A 14,486-nucleotide genomic window follows, 5' to 3' on the forward strand; every position below is an offset into this window, starting at 1 on the left:
TTTTTAAGTAACAAACAGATTTGATTGTACTCACCCACTTGTAATATCATCAGTCCTTATATTTTTCCCAAGGACATCTCCATCACTCATATAACCTGTAGCATCCATGTTGATTCCTTCAAGATCTACTTCATCACCTCCTTTGTCAGTGATATCCACGTGGCAAACATTATTGTCCCGAGATGGTGGCTGTCTTCTCAATGGTGCTGAATACATGTAACGTCCTGGTTCTGCATTGATGAATCGGCTGGCGTTGGCTCTTGGAGGATACCCGTTACCCACTGATGGAGCATCACCTGCCTGGAGGCGGGGACTAGACTGCCCAAGTCTCCAAGATAAGGGTGTTGGCCTACCAGTCAAACTGAGGATGCTGCGTCCACTTATTTCAGTGGTGACATTGGTATCGAAGGTGGTCTCCAAGGTGCTTAAATAGGAAAAGATTCAAGATGTAATACATTCAATAGATGTTTATGGCAAATGTTAGAAATATTTTATTTAAATATTTTAAATACTAGATATCTGAGAGAGAGAAAAGCCCCCAAAAAGTTTTCTTTTCCATTTTACTAATAAACTATGAGGCCAAGGAACATTAATTTTTGGCTATAGAAGGCAACATATTTGGTCAAGGGAACCTACAAAAATCCATTTATTACACTTGTACATCTTAGATAAAATTGTGTTACGGTGCTTCTTGATGAAACCTTTGGTTGAAGATGTCAACCGTAACTATTTATTGTTAATAATTGCATTGTTTACAAATGATCTGTATAGTGCCGAAATTTCCTCTAAAACAATAAATGGATGTGGAAAATTAATGAATAAACCTATCAAACTGAACTTGTTAGGGAACCTTTCCAACAGTGAATTTGTTTTAGGCTTGGTATAAAATCTAAAGCTTCTTCTCTTGTTTTTTTTTTATAGTTAGGACAGAAAGTATCTTTGGAAATATTACTTCTGAGAAAACTATTTGGCTTTGAGCTTTCAAATTTTAGGTGGGATTTAAGGACTTTTTAGTTGTATTATGTTACTGATGGCTTTTTCATATTTTGTCTTCTGTTTGTTGTATTTTTTTTAATTTTGATTGTATTATTTAAAAACTAGGAGGGCTTGGATGAAATATGTGTGTCTGGGTAAGTAAAACGCCACAGTTGAATCATACAACTTCTTTGATGTGGTTTCTTTCCAAGCATTTAGCTGATTGATTAAATTTGCAATTTTATTATGTGCTATAATGCAACAATAGACAATTCTGATTTCTGTTTGAAATATTACTACTGAATCTTTTTCACTGCTTTAAAAATATGACCATGCATACCTCATTAATAGAATTATAAAGCTTTGTTTATCCAAAGGCCAGGTAGGAATTCAAGCTATGTGTCTTATCAAATAGGTCAAATGCAGTTCAGCTGCTTGTTTAAACACAATAATGTAGATCTGGTTGAAATACGTTAAAAGAATTTCAAAAGTAAACCTAGGTAACTTTTTCAAAAGTAACCTTTGTACTTTTCTATTCAAACATCACCTAAAAATGTTTAACTAATATTTTTGCAAGACTCAGCCTTTATATACAGCCCTCTCTAAAATGGTTTCTTCCATTTCCTAAACTTACTCTTCATTAATCTCAGTTATGCCCTAATATGGTACAGATTCTAGTTTTTCACATAAAACTAAAATAATGAAGTGCAGTGTATAGTCAAATTAATCTTTGCCGTTAGTCATTCATAATAATCTTGCAGAAATAGAAATAGAGTAAAGAATGGGCAGTTCCTTGCAAAGAAATAATTAACGTGTCTCTTACCTATGGGACACCTGAGTTCCTCGTAAACTAGACATGGTCTCTTCTAAGTTTTGCCGAAGATCAGCTATATTCTTGACAGTTCGTAACCTGCGTGTTTCTGGATCTTCCGCTATGGAAAAATGCAACTTTTAGATAAGAAGTAATTAGAGTTTATCAGCAGAATAGGAACATGTGCACATAATACATGTTTCACATTTCCAACTCAAAAAATACTTTTCTATTCTTATGCTGTCTCAGATGCAGACTCTTTCTTTTTATTTTGTTTTTTTGTAAGTGGTGTTTAATCTTGGGTTGAATGAGATTTGGTAGGTGATAATCAATCTGATGAACATAGGCCTCTGCTGTACACTAATCTGAATTGTATTTAAAATTCAAAATTATTTGAATTATTGAAGGAGCCCTGATGGTGCAGTGGTTAGAATGCAGTATTGCAGACAAACTCTGCCCGCAGCCTGGAGTTCGATTCTAATGGGGCTCAAGGCTGACCCATCCATCCTTCTGAGGTCAGTAAAATGAGGACCCAGATTGTTGGAGGCAATATGCTGACATTGTAAACTGCTCAAGGAATGTTTAAAGCACTACGGGGTAGCATATAAACTAAGTGCTATTGCTATTTATGAATGTATTCATTTCCTTCATCCCCAAACAATCTCAGACGCTTGCTATTATGTTTGTATCCTAGTCTTATAATGAAGTTATAAAGATCAACGTGGGTTTGAAAAATTCTGCAAGTTTTCTATTTGGATTCCCATTTCTTAAACATGCAATTTTATCATCTCTGGAGATATCTAATGTACAGTTGAAACAAACTAATCTCATTGTTTCTGAAGGAGTGGCTTCTTTAAAAAAAAAAGAATATTTATTAAACATTTTATGGCAAAAACATACATTGATTTAAACTAGCTGAATGTAAGAATTTATAATTTAAGGCAAATTGGAATTTACCATTTAGTACAAAATTGAAATGGAACATTATGTTATCTATCAGACTGCATTCTCAATAGAAAAGAACTTGGGGAACACAGAAATACTGGAGTGTATCAATCTGATAAGAATATCATCTGGAAACTCTCTAGGAAATTAATAAAGAAAGGATATGTGACTTAGAATAAGGGGTAATGCTTTAGTGCACCACCCAAAATTCATTTTTAAATGTTATAATCATACAAACAGATTACAGCAATTGTTCACTCTTTGTTGTTTCCAAAGGGAGAACAGTTCTTTCTCCTTTATCTAAATATGTTTTAGTTATCTCCAGATCAAAGCATGTCTCTGTTCAGAAGTTTCATTTCATTCAAGAGGTTTTCCTCAAAGGGTAAACATCCATGGAATAACACAACCTTAGTCTACAAAAGCATTTTGAGTGATCATCATAAAAGGCAAGTCTGAGCTCTACAAGCCGGGTGGGGGGGGGACCCCTCTCTTCTCCATACCACTTATTTCAATGTATTTTATTTAAAGTATTTTACTCCAGGTTTTTGTGTGTATTTAAAATAGCAATAGCAATAGCACTTGGACTTATATACTGCTTTATAGTGCTTTACAGCCCTCTCTAAGCAGTTTACAGAATCAGCATATTGCCCCCAACAATCTGGCTCCTCATTTTACCCACCTCGGAAGGATGGAAGGCTGAGTCAACCTTGAGCCTGGTGGGATTTGAATGGCCAAATTGTAGGCAGCTGGCTGCAGAAGTAGCTTGCAGTACTGCACTCTAACCACTGCGACACAGAGGCTCCTATTATGCACTTAAAGCAGCTAATAGAGATAGAATACATTTTAAAACCAGAGGTGGTATTCAGCAGGTTCTGACCAATTCTGGAGAACCGGTAGCGGAAATTTTGAGTTTTGGAGAAACAGCAAATACCACTTCTGACTGGAGATTTTTCAGTATCCTTCCCCTGCCATGCCCACCAAGCCAAGCCCACAGAACCAGTAGTAAAAAAAAATTGAATCCCACCACTGTTTAAAACATCAGTCAATCAGAAGTGTCAGCACTAATTAATAAATCAACTGAATAAATCCAGCAAAAACAGAGGAAAAAACCACAAATTCACCAGGAAATGGAAAGAAATGGTGCTGGATTCAGGCCACAACAGTGGTGGGATTCAGCCAGTTCGCACCACTTTAGGAGAACTGGTTGTTCACTTTCTGAGCCGTTTGGTGAATTGGTTGTTGGAAGAAATCATTAGGGCAGAGAACTTGTTAAATTATTTGAATCCCACCACTGGGCCACAAGTAGTTTTACAAAGTTGGAGCAGCCAATGAGAAATCTACCTGCTGTGAAGATACTGGTGTAGCTTCATAGAATCCAGGTGGGACACAATGACTGGGAGACAAACCTCTTTTGCTCTTCTAATAGACTGAGTAAATTTGTGCAGGAATAAGAAGTCTCAAACACTTTGTTAATATTTGTCTTAAATCCAGGTTTAACACGAACTTTGTGAAACCTGAAGAGCCCTTGGTAAACTTAGTTTTGAAACCTTTGTAATCCTTTATTTAAAAAGGAAGATTAGTGCAGAAGAGATTGATAAGGAAAAGTTATAATAAAGAATAAAATAAAAGTTATAATAAAGGTTATAATAAGTTATAAAAGTTATAATAAGTTATAATAAAGAATACTAGCATTTGGTGAAAAGAATAGATGGCAGTTTGAAAGTGCTGATAACTGCACGGTACATTTTTTTAAAATTAAAGATGCTTCTTTTTTTGAAAAGAAACTTTCTGAAATCATGGAAACTTTAAACTCAGTTTACAATCAATGCAAACTAGCCCCTCATCTTGTCAAAATTAAGAACTTTGAAAAGAAATATACAGGGCATAGACCCCTACCATGAACAATCCACTCCCTATTGACCCTTGATTTCTCAGCAGCTGCCCATCAATGCAGAGAGGTGGGGACTCTCCTGGACTCGTGGTTGCTGCTTGATGAGATGGTGGAAGCTTTGGCTAGGGATTTATCTTGTGCACCAATGAGCCCCTTCATGGACTAGGAAGTCATGCTCACAGTCATTTATACCTTAGTCACTTCCCAGTTGGATTATTACACTGCGTTTTACTTGGGGCTGCCCTTGGAAACCACTTGGGGAGTTACAAGTGGTCCAGCAGTGGTGTGTACAATTTTGGGTATTCACAGGTTAGTCATGTTATTCCTCTATGGAGGGAGCTATACAGGCTCCCAGTTTCCTTCTGGTTACAGTTGGAGTTGCTGGTTATTATCTTTAAAATATAAATGGCTTGAGACCTGACTATATGCAGGACCACCTCTCCATAAGAATATCTGCTTGTTCCTCTAGGTCAGATAGGTCCAGGTCTCTTCCCTGAAATCTAGCCACCTACTTGGACCTTGGAAGTGTGCCTGCCCCTAATCTTGTGGAATATCCTCCCTCAAGAGATGTGGCAGTCTCCCACCCTTTTAGCCTCTTGAAAGATTATACACACCTGGCTTTTTACTGAGGTGCTAGGTAGGATTCTATAGATAGAAAGTATGGAATGAGGTTAATTGCTGCAGGGTATTGTAAGGGGATGCTTAAGGTGCAATTTTTTTGTTGTAATGTTTTAGGATTGTTTTATGGTTATCTGTTTTGTTGTTGTAATCTGCTTGTTTAAGAGAGGCGGTCATATAAATCTTTTTTAAAAACAAATAAAATATGATTGGAAGCACAACGAGAAGCTCATGGAGTTGTTAACTTAGGTCCATGTAATTCAGCCTTCTAAATCTATAGCCCTTTAGATATGTTGAAAACAGCAACTTCTAAAATTCTCAGGGAACAGTGGTACAACTGAATTTGTCGAATGTATCTCTGGGCTGAAATGACAGAGCTTGGGTCAGCTGTACAAATATCAAATCCCATTCATTATCTTTAATTGCTTCTTCTATACCTGTACTGTACATATTTTATTAAAAAGTCTATTTAGAAACCCACTGAATAGCACTAGCCACTTCTCTTCATGAAAATATTGTTCAGAGTTCACATATGGCTAAATAATAATCTGTATATTAAAATCTTTACTAGTCTTTTGTACATTCATAGCCTGGGTGGATGATAAATTAGGTGCAACTATACCAAAACTGAACACTGGGGTGAGTAACTTAGTGGGTGAAAGATTAACTGTGAGAACAGAGACTGTTGGAAACTTTCCAAAATCTGTGTAACTTCTAAATACTAACCAGTCTCTTAAAGATAGACCAACCTAATTATCCAAACACAGAAAACTAGTTTTTTGAAAGACAAGAATAATCAAATGAATACCATATGAAACCAAGAGAACAAGTCTCAATCTCTAGCCTAAATAACAAAATAAACTTCTGGAAAATGCTCAGCACCAACTCTGATAAAGAGCATGTTGAATAATTACTAACTGCCTTTCCATGTATTTAGCTGACTACAGATTCAGGGGGTACCATTAACTACTTTTAAATTCTTGATAAAGCATTGGAAAATGTATTCTCTAATACATTTCACTGAGCTGAAGATACTTAAAAGAGTTTAGGGGTATATAGATAAAACCCTGCTTTTACACAAGGCACTTAAAGCTTAAACATATTTGACATTGCAGCCAAGTAAGAATATATGGCTTAGAGCTTTAGTAATTTTAGGCTATTTAGGCATTTCAAGTCTTATCTAGAAACTATTGCCATCATAGGTGGCTTTTTCAGCAGAAATATCCTGAAATAATAGGGGTAGTTAGCATTGTATTTCCATTTTTAGATATACACAAAAATTTGGAATATTTCTATTTTGAATGCAATGTTTATACTTTTTTTTTTCCAGAAAGGATTTGCCAGTGATATCACCATTGCCTGGGGAATACCCAATTGAGGGCTGCATTCATTTCCCTGTGTAGTTGCCCACCGAAGTGATATCCATTAATTACTTGCAGTCACCTGCTTTCAAACTGCTCAGTCAGCAGGAGCTGGAGTTGTGATGGGAGGCCACCTCACCCCGCAGCAGCAATGGGTCTTGAACACAAGCCTGCAATCTGTACCTCAGCATTCTAACTTTGTGAGCCACCGTACTCCTCTTATATGTTTATAGTTAACTAGTCTCAATATAACATACATACATATACTCAATCTCTTCATAGAATTAGTTCTTTGAACATACAATTTATATTTCAAGAATCAAAACACTTTACTTAAATATTAGGAATTCAGACAATGTCTAGAACAGCGGTCCCCAACATTTGCAGATTGGTAGCCCAGCTGGGGGAGGGAGAGGGGAACTGGGCCCCGCAAGCGGCCCTTGTGTGAATGGTGGGCCGTTGGGAGTCGCAAGCACATACCCAGCCCTTGTAGGAATGGTGGGCCCATGCAAGCATGCATGCACCCTGTATGTGAATAGTGGGCTAGCACATGCATGCACATAGCCCTTGCACAGGCAGCAGGCTGGCATATGTGGCGGATTGGCACACATGTGTGTAAGTGCCCACAGGCATATGGAAGTTGAACTGTGTGCATGCTCTGGCCAGCCACTCACACAGCCCAATTCAGAGTAGGCCATGATGGCTGCAACCCAGGGGTTGGAGATCCTTGGTGTAGAACAATACTTCAGATTCACAGTTTTGTGGGTTTTTTTATTTTTTAAATAATTAAATAAAACATTTATCTGGGTATTTCACATTAATTCCACAATAGTTATTTAAGGCAGAATTAACATTTAAAAGAAGTACATTTTCACTAAGTTAGATATAAAGTAAAAAAAAAAAAAAGCTTATTGGTAAGGATTTACATAATACCCAACTGTATTTACAAAAGTGTTTCCTCCTTTGACTTTCCTGAATAAGAACCTGAGATTAGCTGCTTCTGCAGTGAAGATACTGAAAAACTCAGTAAACATAAAATACTAAGAATAAATAAGCAGGCTGTCCTCACTCTCATGAAAGCAATAGCCTACATAACAAAGTAAACCTTCTGGAAAAAGCATATTTTCATAATCCTCTGATTCAGAGAGTCAATGCACTCAACACATCCTATTGCTTACCAGAAAGATCTTCTAAAATAGGTTGTCCAGTTTTTGTGCAGGGAGCAGATTCCATGTTTGTGCTTCCTCCTCCAGTACTGGATTCTGCTGTTATGTTTCCCTCATTGTCTGTCTGGGATCTGAAGTACAAAATAGAGGTAAAGGCAAAAGGAAATTCTTTCTTTCTTTCTTTCTTTCTTTCTTTCTTTCTTTCTTTCTTTCTTTCTTTCTTTCTTTCTTTCTTTCTTTCTTTTTCTTTCTTTCTTTCTTTCTTTCTTTCTACAAAAAGAAATCTGGCATCAATATAACAATGCTCCAGTATAGCATTGTGTCTTTTCCACAGGCTACACTAGCCTGCTGACTGTGCATAATTTATTAGTCCCACGTTGTGCTATGTCCTAGAAATGGAACAGGCACTGAACTATAAAAAAAATATGAAATTTCTGCTGTCAAAAGGCTTTCTGCCATCATTTTAAATAACTTCTGTTCTAAATTAAGTTTCCAATCAGATCAATAGTCTACACTGGTGGCCATCATCCAAGAGAGGACAAGATAGTTCAATGGAATATGAATTATTCATGCCGGCTATTCTTTACCTATTTTTTCATTTCTATCATAGCTTTTTAAAAGAAGAAAATATTTTACAAAAATTACCTGAAATTCTGTATGATCTGATTCAACCTTTTGCAAATGGTCAATATAATTAGAATTTTCTAATTAATTTTTCTAATGATTCTTTGAGGAATCATTTAGTTGAAACCCAATAGGATAAGAAATATTGAATACCGGTGGTGACTGCTTGTTCATTGATTTATATCTCTCACCCTGGCATTATAAACAAACAAAATGGAATATGAATTGTCCATGTTCCCACTTGTATGCTGGATTTTATATTCCCTTGGTCAGCATTTCAATAGTATACTGAAACCCTTCTTTTCCCCACTACATTAGTTTGGACCAACAAACACCATTGCTTCAACAAAATAGAAAGTTTCAATGCATTTTTTAAAAAGTGTAAACAAAGACCAATGCTACTGCAGTTCACTATAAGAAATAAAATCACATGGCTTTTCATCCTCTATTTCAATACCGTTTTGGCTGAATGTGTGAAAGAAGATGATGGATGCATTCTTGCTCTGTTCTGTTCCATTCAAATAGCAGGGGGCTGGACTACAAAACCTCCAAAATCCCCTCCAGATTATTCTATTCTATTCTATTCTATTCTATTCTATTCTATTCTATTCTATTCTATTCTATTCCATTCCATTCCATTCCATTCCACTCCATTCCACTCCACTCCACTCCACTCTACTCCACTCTTTCTAATCTTATGCTATGCTATGCTATTCTATCCCTCTTTATCTACAAAATGATGTCATAATGTCTGTTAATGATGGATGAAATTGGGCTAATAAAATATTTGGAGTGAGATAAATGGTGTTAGGTAAAAACTAGTCTGTTGAAAATTGTTCTTAAAATTAAGTCTTTCTTCTTAGAAGGATGTGGCATACCATAGATATATTATTATTTAATTGTGTATTCTATTGTATTAATTCATACTTCACCTTTTTGACTTTCTTCTTGAACATTTTTGTTCTCAATTTTTTTCCTACCAAAATATATCTACGTATAATCACTTAGGCACATCAGACAAGACTGAATTCACTTTTTCAGCCTCCAAAAATGTTGTCCAGGTTATGGCTTTGGTTGATGCTGGAATGTAGCAACTAACTGATTAGTTGATTACTCTCCAATTATATCAACAAAACCAGTGGAGCTGGCATCTATTTTTCACCAATGTATCAAGCCAGAACGTTTCTGTAGATACCATATAACTATAGCGAATAACTTTTTAATTCTGAACCCAAAGCAAATCAATGCCATTAGATTTTGGCACAAAGATAATAAAACTATGATTTGATCATATAAAATTATTGTTTACGTCATAATTAATTTTCTCCTTACCTACCTATCACTTTTTCTTCAAGAAAAAGAGGAGGAGCAGCTGCATGAGAAGAAGGAAACTTTTCTTGTATGTAATAGTACGTTGCCCTCAGCCAAATGGTGCCATATTTTCTCAAGTCAAAAGCTACACATAACCGTTAACTGTTAGGCCAAGGTCACATTACCAAAAAAGTAGCAGAGTTAGAACAAGGTAAAAAGGCTAAAATTAGATGGGGCTGCAATTGGCCAACCTTCCAAGGACTACCTGCATTCCCATAACCTCAGAATATGCACAATGGCCCATGTCTGTTTAAAATAAATAGCACCAAGCAACTCATCAATGACTATAGTTTTCTTCATCCTTCAAAAAAGCTACATGACAAGTCATGATTAAAAGGTGTGCCTTACCTGTACATGAATGGAGCTACTGTGGCGGTATTTGGATGGCTGTATTGCTGTTGCGGATGAGGTAGCTGAACACTCACAGTATTGCTTCCTGTTGTCTGGGTGGTACTATTAGTTGGCCCATTGACAGCATGGCTGCTGCTGCTGGAACTTAAAGCTGACCACCCTCCCATTCCTCTCCCATCAGTGGAGGCTAAACTTGATGTGGAACTTGAATTCTTGCAATCTAGCTGTGCTTTTGGATGAGAGAGGCTGGATGCCGGCTTTGCGCTTCGGCTTCTCTCACCTTCCTTTGCAGAAGAACTTGGGGCACTTGAGGATTTCCCTGTGGTGTTTTTCATCCCTGGTTTTGGTATTCCACTATGTGAAGGGGCAGCTGCTTCTTTCTTGGCACTGTTGAGCTTTCCTCCTTTTGGGATAAAGCTTGCAATCTTGGAGGATTTTTTTGGCATTTCGTTCGCAGCAGGGGGGACCTGTTCTTCCTTCAGCTCTTCTTTTATATCAGCTTTTTCTATCACGGAAGTTCTCTTGGCCACATCTTTGTTTTTTTCTTTTTCTTTTTCTTTCTCCTTTTCCTTTTCCTTTTCCTTCTCCTTCTCCTTCTCCTTTTCTTTTTCTTTCTGTTTCTCTTTTTCTTTTTCATTGCCCTTTGGGGAACTCTTTTTATTGGTCAGAGCCCGACTAAATGTCCGTTGTGCAATTCCCTTAAGTGCAATTTTGGGACTATTCGATGTGGGTCCTGGGGTGTTTAAGTTCCGATTTGCAGCCTCCATCTCCTCACTTTCTTCAAAGTTTGAGAGGCCCTCTAATCTTTCACAACTAGTGTCCCGATACCCCGGACATTCAAGAGATGACCCTACCGCTTTGGAACCCCCTTTTGTATTGAAGAGTTTCAACTTCTCCAGCATTGATTTCTGACCGTTGGGAGTAGTTTTGACCATCTCTGGGACGGGTTTGGGAGATTCCTGAACCTGCTGTTTTACAGTTAATGTGGATGTTGTGGTGGTGTGCTTAGCACTTAATGATTTGCTGCGCCAGGGTTTAACTGCAGAATTGGGCTGGGGGATGGCTGAAGAATTATTGCAACTGGCAGCATTGTTGCTACTGCTGCTTTGAACCAAAGAGGTTGCATTTTCATTCATTCCTGTGGGTTGGGAATCTAAACTGTCTGCTGGTTCTGGGGGGAGAGAGAGGAAAAAGTAAGATGCAAGATTGTTGGCACTTTGGATTTGGATATCTTCAAGTCAACCTGATTTGCTTTCATAGTAATTCAGTATTTAACAGTATTTCAAAAATACAGAAATGTCATTTTATATATTCTCTCTCTCTCTCTCTCTCTCTCTCTCATCTCTCTTTTTGAACTTGAAATAAGACCAGTGTTTTTTGGGGGGTGGAAGAGAGACTAATATAATCAACTTTTGGTAATAAAAATTGTTAAAGGTTTTATTTCAATTGCAAGTTTACTGAAAGTTCCATCTTTCTTTCTTTCTTACTGCTCTGGAACACCCAATCTACATTTAAGTGTTTACCTCAATTATAGTGATATAGTTTGGAAGTTGTCTAATCAAAGCTATATTTCAAATAAACAAACAAACATGAACTCAATGTGTATGGAACCATCCAGCTTGATAATTCTGAAAAATAATTAAACAAACAATTCCAAATGTAACAAGAACCAAACAAAATAAAACCAACATCCGCATGCTAGAATCACCACAAACAAAACAAAACCCCACAACAACCAAATCTTAAAGATATATTTCATTTCCTAATCCACAAAGCTAAAATGTCTTAGACCTTTATCCTGACAAGAAGTTATATATGATCAACTTTATCTAAAACTGACAGCAGCTATATTAAAAAGATATAGCTGAAAAGTTTCCTTGATGAATTCAAATTGCTTCTACATTCTTTTTTTCTGAAGGCATTTCACGTTTTTTTTTCCTTTTAAAAAGAGAGCTTATAAATCTCCCTTACTCACCTCTCAAGAGAACCACTGCTTTTTAAAGCTACTCCTTGCAAACTTTCTCTTCTGGAGATATTACATCCCAATTACTGCGAAAATGTCTTCTGTAAGACTGCTGATGCTTCCAATTAACTTTTGTCATCTCTCAACTGTTAGTCTGCCCTGCAGCTTGCTGGGGATTAACGGCTTTTACCTGCTATCCTGGATCCTTTAGCAATAAACGGCAACTAGAGCTTCTTGTGCTTTTTGAACTTAAAAATAAACAGCAACTAGCAGTGAACGTTTGCAGCAGTTTGGAAAAAGAACTGTGAATGTTGTTTTCTGAATCATACACTGCTGAAGTCACAGAGAGTCTCTTTGACTCCACTTTTAACTGCTCACGGAAGAGACAGCTCTGTTAATCTCACCAGTGTGATTTGCATCAAACTGCTTCATATTTCTAAGCACACCCATCTTCCTTACTTAGCAGAGATTTAGGTTTCTAAGAGAATTCTCTTGCAGTCAACTCCCACTGTCCTAACTGAAACAGCAGATGTGCATGCTCATTTTATAGAGCGCAGGCATTGCTAGGATTGGAAGATTTCCAGAGTGTCATTAATTATAAATGATTAAACTAGATAATCTCTATTGTACTTTTTCCCACCCTCACCAGAAGTTTGGAAAAGGGAATCAACTCAGGTCTAAATGCCTCACAGAATTAACTAGATTTATAGATTATTTTTTTAGATGTAGTTAAATACTTAAGCAATCCCTTTTCATTTTGCAATTGGGACAGAAGTTAAAAGTACATTGGAGGTATGAATACACACTACACGGCTATGCAGTCAACACATACAACTCAATTCACAGGTTATGCCAGCCTACTAAACATATGATTTTATATCCAACCATATAAAAACTTTAAATTAGCCATACAGATCAAGAAACTAATTTAATCCTAAGGCATTATCTGCAGCAAGGAGGAATTATTCATTATTTTATGCAAAGTTCTGTATCCCATCCTTCTGATGGGTATGGATCATTCAGTTCAGTGGTGGGATTCAAAAATTTTTACTACTGTGCTGTGGGCGTGGCTTGGTGGGCGTGGCAGGGGAAGTATGCTGTAAAATCTCCATTCCCACCCCACTCCTGGGGGAAGCTTACTGCAAGATCCCATTCCCTCCCACCTCACTAACTAACCTGCTTTCCAGCTCCGTTGGAAGGGCAACAAAAGAAGACCCAGCCAATCAGCTGGGACTTGGGAGGCAGAGAATAGATGGGGGCGTGGCCAGTCAGAGGTGGTATTTGCCAGTTCTGCAAACTACTCAAAATTTCCACTATCCATTCTCCAGAATTGGTTGGAACCTGCTAAAGACCACCTCTGATTCAGTTGCATGTGGAATTAAGATATTAAAGACTGCTTTGAACATTTCCAGAAAATGCTAAAATCCTTAGTACTTTTTATTAAAAAATTGGTGCCTAAGATCAATGCTGACTCCTGAACTAGCCCCTGCAGTTTTCTTGGCAAGATTTCCAGATGTGATTTGCCACTGCTTTCTTCCTAGGGCTGAGAGAGAATGACTGACCTAAGGTCACCCAGCTGGCTTCATGCCTATTGCCCAAGACAGGACTAGAACTCACAGTATCCCTGCTTCTAGCCTCATGCCTTAATCACTGCACAAACTGGCTCTCTTAGTCCTATAATATTTGTAAATGCTTCCCAATTACCCCATCCCATTGTATCTTTTATTAGACGTAGACTGTTAATTCCTTAAAACAGAAAAGGGCCTTCTGTTATTTTTGTGGGAAATTCATGATGATGGAGTTGCATGAAGAGTAGTGAAGTCAATGGTTCATTGGAGGAGGGCATTCGTTTTTGGCTTCTACTTCTCATTCACCTAAATCAGAAACCGCAGAAGTAGTAGTCGTCTAGATGCCTGATGTGACTTGATTGTACATAATTTTTTGGAATTACACTGAAGTTTATGGGCAACTGGGTAAGAGTTATATACAGCCCTTGGGGCATTAATTGCCCAATCCTGCCTTCAATAAAACACCTGTGAGTTGTATATGGGAAATTGATAGCTCGAACTATAGATGGAATCTATAAAATGGACCCGTCCCTTCTTTGCCTCAGTTTCAAGCATGAATGTGAGAAATCTTCACAGATTTGGAGGCTGCAGAGGTGTCAAATTAAATCTAATATCACACTGTCCTTAATATTTATCCTTGGTATGGATAGATTGCAAAACTTTAGAGATAAAACATTCTCCTCAGTTCCCAAACTAGAGCTCTTGGGAGATCCTTAGATCCTTCTGTTAGGATTTTAACATGTATCTCCCTTATGACTGAATAAATGCCAATCATTATTTCAGCTGCCTTTTCAGGTCATTGGTTTTAGTTCTACTTCAGTGATATACATTCAAACATTTCA

At 37.3% G+C, this 14,486-nt stretch overlaps 1 protein-coding gene across 8 annotated transcripts in view; it reads right to left on the reverse strand.

The window, feature by feature from the left end:
- NAV2 (neuron navigator 2) overlaps positions 1-14,486 on the reverse strand; it is a 599,301-nt gene that overhangs the window by 139,513 nt on the left and 445,302 nt on the right. For all 8 annotated transcript variants that reach the window (XM_087951112.1, XM_087951110.1, XM_087951111.1 and 5 more), the window contains 4 exons: positions 10,111-11,284; positions 7,780-7,898; positions 1,799-1,907; positions 35-424 (listed from right to left, as the gene is read on the reverse strand). In XM_087951112.1, the coding sequence (XP_087807238.1) occupies positions 35-424; positions 1,799-1,907; positions 7,780-7,898; positions 10,111-11,284 (1,792 nt within the window). The remainder of the gene's footprint in view (positions 1-34; positions 425-1,798; positions 1,908-7,779; positions 7,899-10,110; positions 11,285-14,486) is intronic.

Source organism: Notechis scutatus, chromosome 1 (genome assembly GCF_049901735.1).
Source record: "Notechis scutatus isolate UNSWTSFEM ecotype Mainland chromosome 1, rNotScu1.2, whole genome shotgun sequence".
Taxonomy (NCBI): Eukaryota; Metazoa; Chordata; class Lepidosauria; order Squamata; family Elapidae; genus Notechis; species Notechis scutatus.